This window comes from Sciurus carolinensis, chromosome 15 (assembly GCF_902686445.1).
Source record: "Sciurus carolinensis chromosome 15, mSciCar1.2, whole genome shotgun sequence".
NCBI lineage: Eukaryota > Metazoa > Chordata > Mammalia > Rodentia > Sciuridae > Sciurus > Sciurus carolinensis.
In genome coordinates this window covers 34,680,970-34,693,337 of record NC_062227.1, presented here as the reverse complement: position 1 = coordinate 34,693,337, position 12,368 = coordinate 34,680,970, and the positions used below count along the sequence as shown (strand labels likewise).

At 39.7% G+C, this 12,368-nt stretch overlaps 1 protein-coding gene across 3 annotated transcripts in view; it reads right to left on the bottom strand.

The window, feature by feature from the left end:
- Positions 1 to 11,958, bottom strand: part of Hrh4 (histamine receptor H4) — a 70,000-nt gene extending 58,042 nt beyond the window's left edge. For all 3 annotated transcript variants that reach the window (XM_047526639.1, XM_047526637.1, XM_047526638.1), the window contains exons 1-2: positions 11,721 to 11,958; positions 3,441 to 3,604 (exon numbers count right to left, since the gene is read on the bottom strand). In XM_047526639.1, coding sequence (XP_047382595.1) covers positions 3,441 to 3,604; positions 11,721 to 11,916 — 360 coding nt within the window. In that variant the 5' untranslated portion in view covers positions 11,917 to 11,958. The remainder of the gene's footprint in view (positions 1 to 3,440; positions 3,605 to 11,720) is intronic.
- Positions 11,959 to 12,368: the final 410 nt, after the last annotated feature.

Below are 12,368 nucleotides of genomic sequence, written 5' to 3'. Positions count from 1 at the left end.
GAAGATGGTAACAATACCCAGATGGTCATAAAACTGCATTTAGTTTTTAATTGCTCTGTTCAGCCTTTGTAATGATATAATACAATATGCTGGAAAGTGATCTTTCATTATGCATAAGGTCAATTGAGATAACGGACATCTGAGGGATTTGAGAAGAGAATGCCAATCCCTTCATCTCTGGGGAGCATTTTGGACAGATAGCTCAAGGATTGCTTGAATCCAGACCCAGCTGGCTGAGGTGGTCTCCCTGAAATCCATGGATGCCCAAGTTCTCACCCATTACCAAATCTGCACACTATTCAGGATATTGCCCCTTACCCTGCCTCCTCCTCTGCCCCAGTAAAACACCCAACCTTCTGTCTGTTGGATTTCTTTTGTGAGGCAGAGAAGCACCCTAGGATATACTGGTGTTAATAATGAGATGAGATTATAGGCACAGTGTAAGGGCCTGTTGTGAGTTGAATTGGGTCCCCCGAAAAGATATGTTGAAGTCCTACCCACCAGTATCTGTGAATGTGGCTTTATTTGGAAATACAGTATTTACAGATGTAATCAAAGATGAGGTCACATTGGATTAGGGTTCACTTTAATCCAAAATGATTGGATTAGGGTCTAGCCTAATCCTATATAACTGGTGCCCTCATAAGAAGAGGAAACAGAGACATAGACACTCAGGGAGAGAAGCATGTGATGACAGAGGCAGAGATTGGAGAGGTATCTATAAGCTAAGGATTTCTGGCAACATCAGAAGCTGGGAGAAAAGATGGAACAGGTTCTCCAAAGCCTTCAGAGAAAGGACAGTCCTGTTGACACCTTGATTTCAAGCTGAGAGAACAAATTCCAGTTACATGGAATCTACCCTTCTAGAAAACTCTGAGTGCTGTAATCTTGTGCTGCTATCTGTACTAAACTTTTCTTTTCCAAATTATTTTCGGATTTCCATTTCCCAGACCCAGCCCACCCGTTTTCTAGCACATCTCCCCTTCTACAGTCAGAGTTCAGCTTCCCACCACCACCACTTCCGTGAACTTGCAAGGGTCCTGGAAGGCTTCCTTCTGGTTTCACTAGGCTGCCCCGGAACCAGAACCATTAGCAATGCTGCCTTCAGCTTCCATGCATTTGCTCCTCAAGACTATTAGGCATTCCACTCTGTGCTGCATACTAGGGACAGAGATCTAGCCACAGTCAGGGGGTGTCCTCGGGCAAGACTAGGAGAAAATACACACACACACACACACACACACACACACACACACACACACACATCCACTTTCTCTCTGGGCATCATTTCTCTTCTCTCTGTAACCAACTTTTTCTAAGTGGGCGAGCTGTCCCTCTTCTACCCACAAACATAAGGGTAGACTCAACAGCTTGGACAATCAGTGAAGGAAGTCCTAGGAACATCCAATGAACATTAAAATGAAACATTAATCCAGAAAGAAAGGAAAATGTTAAGGTACAAATGGGAAAGATTCTGATTTAGAGTACTGTACCTAAAGCAAGAAATATATTTTACATCATAACCAAGTACATAGACAAAAGTATTCATAAAACAGTAGTTACCTTTATGATGTACAAGTAGTAACCTTTTGATATTTTCTACCCTAATTTTTGTATTCTATTCTATTCTACTCTATTCCCAGTTTTCTCATTTAAAAAAAAATAAGCAACTGTTTACAACTAATTGAACTGATTTTAGGACTCAATAATGGGTAAAGACCTGCAGCTTGGAAAATATGTCATTATTGGTATCTGAATTATTAATCCAAACTGACCTTTACTTTCACATAGTTCGACCAATATAAACTGCAATGAACCCTGGCACTAATCAAGTGCCCAATACCAATTTGTGGAGAGAGCTGACTGTCCTCTCACATTCATTTTACCCTTTCTTTTGGCCATGTGGTGGCACAGCTATAGACCATAGTCCCAGAAAGGTGGGACCACGTAATCAAGTTTCACCAATAAAATGTCAGTGGAAATGAGAGTGTGATTCTGCACTACTTACTTAAAAGAAAATCCCTCATCCTAGACTTCTGTCCTTTCCCTTTCCTGTCTAGAACCTGGAGTAACAACAGCATAACTTTATGCGGAAGATAATTACCTAGAGAAGATGTAAGCAAACTACTATCTGTGGAACAAATGTGGTTCAGCTCTTGTTTTTGCAAATAAAGTTCTATTGTAAAACTATCATGCACATTTTTTCATATATTGTCTAGGGCTGTTTTATGCTACAACAGTGGACATGAGCAGTTCCAACCAAGACCATAGTCCTTCAAAGCTGAAAGTATTTACTATCTGACCCTGTATAGTAGTTTTCTGGTTCCAGACCTAGAGGAGAGGGTACAGAGCTACCCTGTTACTGGGGTCCTGGAGCATAGCCTTCCACTTTTCCTGGACTGGTCTGTGATAGAAAAAGAAATTCCTATTTTGCTTGAGCCTCATCATTTTAAAATCTCTCTGATCCAGCAGTTAGTCTTTTGCTTTACCTATAATCCCTTCTCAGGTGTATCTGCCTCCAAGGCACACAGTCTTCCTGAGGGCTCTCACCACTATTCTTTCAAGGTCACCAGTACTTAGACCATATATTAAATCCATTGTACTTCCTGGTCTGCCTCCACTTAGTTTATTATGATCCCCCCAAACAGGATCTCTGCTCATTCACTTTTGTATCCCAACACTTAGCAAAATTCCTGTCACACGGTAGTAATTACCCAAGAGTGAAAAGTGAAAGTTTCCCATTGAGGCCTCGAAGATTTCAAATTACTGCCCCATATTTCTGTAGCCCTCTTCTAACCAAAGTCCTATTTTCTCCTTTGTTCTGTTGTGAGAAATTTAGCTTGCTTAAGAATGGTTACCAACTTGTTGAGGCTATTCCAGATTTGGGTTAAGTTCAGACTTTCTTGGCATAGGTTTTACATTGGCACTGGGACGTGGTCTTTCTGGTTAGTTCCACTCTATAACCTGTCTTCTCCTTCTGGTCATTCAGAACTGATTTTCTCATCAAATTCAAAAATCTGGGGCTCTTTCTACTTGCCCATCAAGTTCCATCCTGAAAAAAATATTCAGGTCTCAATTTGTCTATGAAGTGGAACCTGCTGTGAACTTCACATATATCCAACTACTGAAGACAGCATAACACCTGGACAACTAGCCTTCTGTTTTCCTTTGATGCCTTCCCCTTTCAGTGGTTCTTAGGGGAGTGACTTACCCAAACCACACAGACTAAGACACGATGGGAATTTTGTCCCAGATAACAAAAGGATGGGATTCCCTGACAAAAAATTAGACTTAAAAAATGTCTTTGTTGGGATGGGGGTGAAGTTCAGCAGTAAAGCACAGACTTAATATGTGCAATTTCCTGGATCCCATCTGCAGGAAATTTAGGAGATCTAAAATTTACATCTCTATTTCTAAGAAAAACAACTGTTTTGACTTACGGCATTCGAGACTGACTGGTATCGATCATAGCTGATGAGGACAATGTTATACACAGATGCTGTACACAAAAGATGGTCAATGATGAGCCAAAATACACAGATTGCATTTGCAAAATTCCAACCAAAGAGTGTGTGAGGGATGTACAGAGGAATGGAGATCACACCTGTTCAGGGGAAAAACAAGGATTAACAAATAGCACACATCAATGAATACAAAAAGGTAAATTCAAAGGTATACACAACATAATGACATATCTGATTTCACTAAAAATTGCTAGGTTATTACTATGATTTGCAAGAGAATCCCCCAAAGGGCATATGCAGAAGCTTAGTCTCTACAGTAACAGTATGGGAGGTACGTGGATTTTTAAGAGATGGGGTTTAGTGGGAGGTCCTGAGGTCACTGGGAATATGTCCTTGAAGGAGATCGGGGGACCCCAGTCTCTCAATATCTCTCTCTGCTTCCTGATTCTAGATGTGAGCAATCACTCTGACATGTGTTCCCACAATTATGATCCACCATCTTCATTAAAGGCCAAACCAATGGGCCACCCAATCTTGGATTTGAACTCCAAACTGTGAGCTAAATAAACATTTTCTCTTTATAAGTTAATTGCCTCAGATACTTTGTTGTAGTCATGCAAAGCTGACCAACACAGTTATATATAAAAATTCACACCGTATTTCACTAAACAGCTCAGGACTTTCTATGCACTCTAAATGTTATATTTTTATGACAGATGTCATGAACAATGTACTTCCAAAGGTTCCTTATTACTTTCCAATTTAAATACGAATCCTGACCTCTATTTCCAGCCATATACCATGTTTATGTCCTTCATGATCCAACCCAAAAAGAATGGGCTACCCTTCCCCAGACACACCCCACGTTTTCACATCTCTTTCTCTTTGTCAACATCATTCTTTCTTCCTAAAATGTCTTCCTCTTTTTTTTTTAAGTGCTGGGATTCAAACCTAGGATCTTGTACACACCATTGTCCTCTTTTCTGCTGAAAAACGTACTTACTTCCTTGTTGTTCTTCCCTGAAGTCAAAAAATGACTTCTTCTATGTCATTTCTCCTGGAACTTCTTTGGCAGAAGTGATCCCTCTGTCACCTGCACTCTCCTGGCACTGGGCCACTTTTATCTCTTCTTCTCTAATTACATTCTACTTTACATCGTAGTCATCTTTTAATTTGTCTCTCTTGAGGATTAGGAGCATGTCATGAATCAGTGCTTACATTTTCTATAATACCTAGATTGATTTACACGGTCATTTGCACATTTAACTTAAACTAATAACAGCTAACATGTATTATACAAATGACCATATGCCAAACATTGTGCTCTGTGCATTATAACTACCATCTTATTTAATCTTCATAGAAACTTTGGGAGGTAGGAACCATGCTGAATTAACAGGTAAGAACCTACCACACAGAAAGGAGGCACAATTAAACAAGATACACTTAACTAGTAAGTGGAGAAGCTGAATCTGAAACCAGTAACTGTGACTTCAAAACCCCTGACTCTGACCACAACCCTTCAACAAATGAACAAATAGGTAAGCTCTACCATGGCAATTCAGCCCAGCACAGAATCTGCTTACCTGTCAAAGTGACTAAGCTGGACTTCCCTTCTTTTAGCTTTTAGGGTTTTTAAACTGTGCTGACATTTCAGACAGGTATCTTTATTTGCTGAGAATATGACCTATTAAGTGGGAGCTCAGTGGAAATTCGACTTTGTTGATTATCTTCATATTTTATCAGGCACTTACAGAAATTCTCATTTTGAGTGCATGAAAACCAAATTAGCCTATCATTGTTGCCACCAACTGAAAATTAGTACAACCACTCTGGAAAGCAGAGTGGAGATTCCTCAAAAAACTAGGAATGGAACCACCATATGGCCCAGCTATCCCACTCCTCAGTGTTTATCTGAACGATCTAAAATCAGCATATTATAGCAATAACAGCTACTTCAACGTTTATAGCAGCACAATTCACAATAGCCAAATTATGGAACCAATCTAGATGCTTGTCAATAGGTAAGTGGATTAAGGAAATGTGATGTAACAGACATCATTACCCTATGTCTATGTATGATTATACGAATGGTATGAATCCACATCATGCACAACCATAGAAACAAAATCATGTACTCCATTTGTGTACAATGAATCAAAATACAGTCTGTAAAAATTTTTTTTAAAAAAGAAAATGTGGTGTATATACACAATGGAGTTCTACTTAGCCACACAGAAAAAAATGAAATAATAGCATTTTCCAGTAAATGGATGGAAATGGAGAAAATCATGTTAAGTGAAATAAGCCAGACTGAGAACATCAAAGACCAAATGTTTTCTCTTATATATGGAAGTTAGAACAAAATAAGGAAAAGAAGATAGTTGGGTAGGGATGGGATGCCATAAACATATAGAGAAGTTCAGTGGAGCACAAGAATGAGAGGGAGGAAGGAAGGGAAAGGGGAAGATAAATGGAATGAATTTGACAAAAGCATGCTACATTCACATAGAAGGCTACCAAAGGGAATTTCACTTTTGTGTATATGTAGAAGAAAGGAAGTGTAAAAGAGTAGAGAAAGACGAATAGGGGAAGGAGGAGGAGAGGAAAAGGGGGAGAGATGGGGCTGGAAATCAAATTCCTTGCAAGTTTGATTTTGTCAAAATGAACCCAATTACCATGCATAATTATGATACTCTGATAAAAGTATATTTTAAAAAAGAATAAAACATAAATAAATAGAGATTTTTGAAAAAAAAAAAAAAAAGAAACAGAAAAGAAGAAGGAAACTGCCCCTGAATCCTTCCAAAACAAGATAATATGAGATGACAGTGGCAAGATTTCAGAACCAGTGGAAGGGAACACAGAACATAGCATTCTTATCTGGGTTTACATACAAAGTCATTAGATAGGACATCATAGTTCTTATATGTTTGTAGTCCAAGTAACATACTTTATGTTTCAATTTATTTTTAATGATAAGAAAGTTTTCATCTTAACCCTTATGGTTGTATGTGTGTGTGTGTGTGTGTGTGTGTGTGTGTGTGTGTGTGTGTGTATGAGTGCACACACGCCTCATACACACATACACACACCTATAAAACAAAGTAGATCACTAGGTTTACCTGAGATAAATCAAAGTATCTCAAAAACAGACATTTGTGATATTTCAGCCCAGGGTTCCCAATATGAGTATAGTCCCACCTGCACTCATTTCTCCAACAGAGTGTAATGTCAGTACTGTCTGCATTATAGACACCACTAACTTAAAGGTTAAAGGGAGGGATCTGCCTTAAATACTCTTTTTCACATGCATTTTTAATTATATGAAAGAGGAAGGGTGTGTTCGAAACCATAGCAGCAGTTTGAAATTGCAATTAGTTTAAAACAGACTCTAACCTAGTCCTATGAGTTTAGTAAAACCCTGCTGTCTACCTTGTTTTCTCGTACTGCTTTTTAGTACAAATGTCTTGTCTAGGAGTCATGCAGATATTTGCAGCTCATTCCTAAGAAGTTTCTGAAAAGTGAATATGAAATATTTCTCAAATATAAGTATTTCTCCAACTTTTGCTCTGGAACTGTGCTTGTGGGTCAAATGAACTCCATGAGTAAAGCCAGGAGCCAGTTCCTTGAACAGAACAATAAGCCTTTGACACAGCTGATTTAGGAAAAAATAAAATGAGAAAAAGCAAATAAACTATATTAAAAGAATGTGGTAATGGGGAAAAGAAAAGTGAAGGAACAGGGACAAGAGAAGGAAGGCAAAGGTGACTTGCTCCAGCCTGCTGGCCCCCCTCCTACTCCCGCACCCTGGCTCCACTGGTCTCAGATACAGGGCATACCCTCCCACGTCACTCCTCCTCACTTGCTGTCCCTTGGCAAGAAATGCTCTCCCTCCGGAGAGCTGTTGTTTCCTCCTGCATCTTTCTCAGAAACCCCACCCCCAATGCTTAAAATGGCGACCCCCACCCCAGCACATCCCTCCCCCTCAGCCCTGCTATATTTTTCTCAACAGCAATTATCACCCTCTAAAATGCTACATCGTTTTATTTACTTATTTATGGAGTTTATTATTCAGCACCGTGCCTCTGCACCTAGCAGAAACAGAAGCACCGGGAGCAGGCTTTTGTCTGGATCTTCACACCCATGTCCATGCAGAGAGCACCTGCTTCAGAATAAGTCACTTTCGTGAATGGATGAGGGAGGACATGCCCAGCTTGCTTTAAAATTGCCTCAGTCTGGGAGTGCCCCTTCTTTCTGAGTCAGCTAAGCTGCTACACCTTCTATGAGAAAATGGCAAACAAAAGACAAAGGGAGCAAATAGCCTCAGTCAGTCCTTTGGGCCAACAGAGGACAAGTAGCTGACAGTGAATACATAGAAGATGTTAAGGACTAAGTGTTTGTGTACCCTCCCCAATTCATGTGCTGAAGCCCTGACCCTCAGTGTAACTGTATTTGAAGATGGGACCTAAGGAAGAAATTAGGGGTAAATGAGGTTACAAAGGTGGGGCCCTGGTTCAATAGGAATGGTGTCCTTTTAGGAAGAGACAACAGAGAGCAGGCCAGAGAAAGGCCATGTAGCCAGATGCAGTGGTGCATGTCTGTAATCCCAGTGTCTCAGGAGGATGAGGCAGGAGGATCTCGAGTTCAAGGTCAGCCTCAGCAATTTAGCAAGACCCTAAGTAACTCTGCAAGACCCTGTCTCTAAATAAAATATTAAAAAGAGTTGGGGATGTGTCTCAGGGGTTAATTGCCCCTGGGTTCAAGCCCTGCTACCAAAAAAAAAAAAAAAAAAAAAAAAAAGAGCCATGTGAAGACACAGTGAGAGGGCAGCTGTCTACAAGTCAGGAAGCGCATGCTCACTAGGAGCCTGATTATCTGGATTCTTGATCTGGGATTCCCAACTTTCAGAACTGTGAAAACACACCTCCCTGCTGTTGAATGAAGCCACACAGACTCTACAGTCTGTTTCAGTAGTCCAAGCAGCCCAATACAGAGGGCGAGAGAAGAGTCCTGAATTAGGACTTGAAGATATTAAAGATGAACTTGAATTTATCCTGGAATGTTGTCTTGTGTTGGCAACACACACTTTTCAGCACTGAAAAATCCCATCTAGGCCATCTATGACAGGGCTGTCAGGCAACAGCATGGCTGTGTAGGCTATAAATGCCCACAGAACGTGGGCATACCCACGTATATAGATACCCACAGATGGAAACATTAGCCACGTGATAGCAATTTTGTAGATATATAGATATATTTTTCCATCTACATTTATCAGTGGTGTACAGATGTACACTGTGCAGATGAATTATATTGATATATCTCATTTATATATCATCCAGTGTAGCTGGTAAAGAAATTTTTCCCTTCAATAAGTCTTTGTTTTCCAGCAGTAAATTCAGCCTGGGAAGCTAGCTATGCAGCTGCCACAAATTTAGATTCTCAACAGGAGGCCAGTTCTGAAGACTGCCAGGAAGGGTGTTTGGCCAGAAGGACCACAGTACCCAGTGCATGTGAGCATCTAATCTGCCATCATCACAGGGTTCCGGGCTCTGGGTTTCCTGACCCCAGATACGAAGAATGGCTGGCTTACAGCTACAGAAAACCTCTCAGCGTCTTGACCTGCCCTACCACCACCTCCCAGAGTTCCTCCAAGGTCAGAACCAAAAGGCACACTTCAGAGTATGGCAAAGAGAAAAGCATTGGCAGAATATTCAAATCTTGTGATAAAAAGCTCAGGGACTGTCCCAATTCTTGGGTCATGGCAAGTGCCATGTTGAGTGAGTAACTCTGGATAAAGCCGGCAGGGGCAGGAGAAATGTGAAGGATGAGACTGGCAGGTGACCAGAGATTCTGTTTGGCCCATATGCAGTTCCTCTCATCAGGAAAGAAGTCCATCCTACGCCCATCCTCCTGCTGATGCAGGGGGACCCCCCAGGACTGCTAAATAACTACATGTGCCATTTTTTAATGAAACAAGCCATATCTCTGTGGTGTAGTGCTCCAGCCCTGGATGGGGGAAGGGGCCACCTAAATGTTGACCTTGGGCCAGACACAGAGACACTCCTGCTTACATTCTTACCTGAAGCCATCTTTGTTCAAAAGCTTTAGGCTCCAGGACCTCAGGTGTTTTACCTGGTCCCTCCCTACTTCCAGGGTAGTCAGGGCCTCACTCCCATTGGGTTAGTCAAAATACATCATCTATTTTATATGCTGATTGTTACTAAAAGTCACACAATTCTGTGAAGGAGGAGAAGAGAGATAAGTATATTTATAGCAGAACATTCTGTACATTCACATAAATATACTTGTATATTTGTACATGTTTATGTGAGCATAGAGAATAATGTGAAACCTACATCAAGCTGTAAATGTTGGCTAGCTGGAAATATTGAATGGAGGAGGGAAGCAGGAAGACTAATGCTTTTTTTAAAGAATACTTCTACATTGGTTATCCCCCTTTATTTGTGACCCTGTCATTTTTATGTCATGGCTCCGCAATTAATTTCCCTGAACAGCAGTTTCCTCCAGAACTTTCAAGACAACATCAGAATCACAGCTCCCCTCCCCAAATGCTCCTCACTTCCACTGTCTGCCAGCCCCTTCTTAGTCCCAGTAGCCCAGTCTTGGACTCATCTTCATCTTGCCCAACCCCACCCTGTGCAGATCTGCCTGCCCTTCCTTTCCACCCTCATCCTGGCTCATGGCCTTGCCACATGACCTCTGCCTAGATGGCTGTACTATCAGCTCTGAAACATGCTCGGCAACCTCCAGCCTCTCCTACCTCCTGTAGCTCATCCAATGCCTCAAGGGAAAGTTTCGATCCATTCACTCACTCACCTGTTTTTAAATTCTTAAATCTCCACATTGCCCACTTAATAATCCAGACCGACACCACTATTCCAATCCAGTCGACAACATTTAAAGGTCTTCAACATAGAGATTTCTACTTCTTCCCTTGCTGCTCCCATTTCAACCATCTGCAGAGCAAGCCTGGAGCTCACACTAGAAGATACGCACGATGACTTTATACTGGCGTGTCACTGGTGGTGCTTGGGACTCTTCTCTCCTCCCCATCTCTGCCTATGGAAATTCTATCCATCCTTCAATAGTTAATTTTGAAGGCCACTCTCTCCTAACTAAATGTGCTTTTTCCCTTCTCTGAGTGACCAGAGCGCCTGATGGGTCTTCGTGGAGTCTCACATCACTCTAGATCTCTATAGTCATTTGAGAACTTCTCTATTCCACTCCATTACATTGAAACCTTACTAAAGGAAGAGAATAACCTACTCTTCCATAAATCCCTTGATTACCTAATAATACCTACACATCTAACAGTATTGACATACACTGTGTACTATACTAATATTTGTGAATTTGGTTTGGGTAGACACATATCTACAGAGAAATCAAAAGAGAAGGGGACTAATATTTGTTGAGCAACCACTGTGTTCCAGGCAGTGAATTAAGTATCCTTCGAGTTTTGTTTCATTGTAACATAAATGCAAGCTTTATGAAGCTATGAACAAAAAAATCTGAAAATGCCCGAATAAATTATACTAGAAGCGCCTATAAAATAATACTGGTTGGCTAACAGTTCTGCACTTATATTTATTATGATAGGCATTATTTAAAATGATAACAATCTGAAAGTGAAATTAGAACATGTTTTCAAAGAAACATTAATTTGATCACCATGGTCTCATCTAATTACATAATACTATGATCCTGTATTATATGCAAGGTAGTTGAATATTGGGTATATTTGATAATATCTGTGTAATGTCATGAAATAATAATATTAAACATACTATTTAATTGACCTGAATATCCCATTTTCTGATTGTGCTGGTTACCAGCATAGGAATTATTTCTATTACCCCAAAACTGTGATAGTGAGGAAGCTATATGTACTTAGAGAGAAATACTTATAAATCTAAACATACAAGGACAATATTTTCAGAAACAAGTAACTCATACACTAAAACAATTTTAGATCTATTTGGGACTTACTTTTATTCTATAAAAAGAAAAATTTTTTTCAGATGAAAATCCTATCTCACTGATTTACATTATGTACAATATTCCCTTAGAGTAGCATATAGACCCCTTCCCAGAATTTTAATACTTTAACATTTTGGTTTTAATTTCCCCAATCTCATAAAGTCCCCTGAAATAACAACAGCTTATTTTAAGGTTTTAGGAATAAATTATAATTGGAAAAGATTATTTGAAACAAAGACATAAACTTACCTACGAAGAAATCAGAAATGGCCAAGTTAAGAAAAAAATAATTACTTCGATGTCTAAGGTTTTTATCCACCACAAAAGCTAAAATAACCACAGCATTTCCTAGCATTATAGCCAAAGCTAGTAAAGACATTAAAAATGCTAAAGTAATTTCATAACTTGATAGTGAGCTACTTGTACTATTAGCATTTGACATCATATCAAATGATGAAGAAGACCAATATAGCAAATTAAGTCAGACAGACAGTTCTGACAATTGTGTCTTCCAACCAGATACCCAATATATATAGTCTCCTACTCAAAACAACATTTTTTAATCTTATGCCGATCTCATAGTACTTCCTGATTCTTGATAAAGTAAACTTGTGGTAACAGCTTCCCTTTAACTGACACTGAAAAAATATTTCCAAAAAACAATGAAATGTTTTATCTTAAACAATTTAATATGATTCATCCATCTCCCAGCAGAGCAATATTATATAATATCTATAAAATACACCTGATACATTACATGGGTAATAAGTTGGGCTCAAGTGAGATTTATTTTTAAAAGTAATATAGATCCAGTTAAATATTTTCTTCTGGTCATGATGGAGGGACCAATTTCATTGTCCCATCTGAAACAAAAAAGTTGGACGAGGGTTTTCAAAG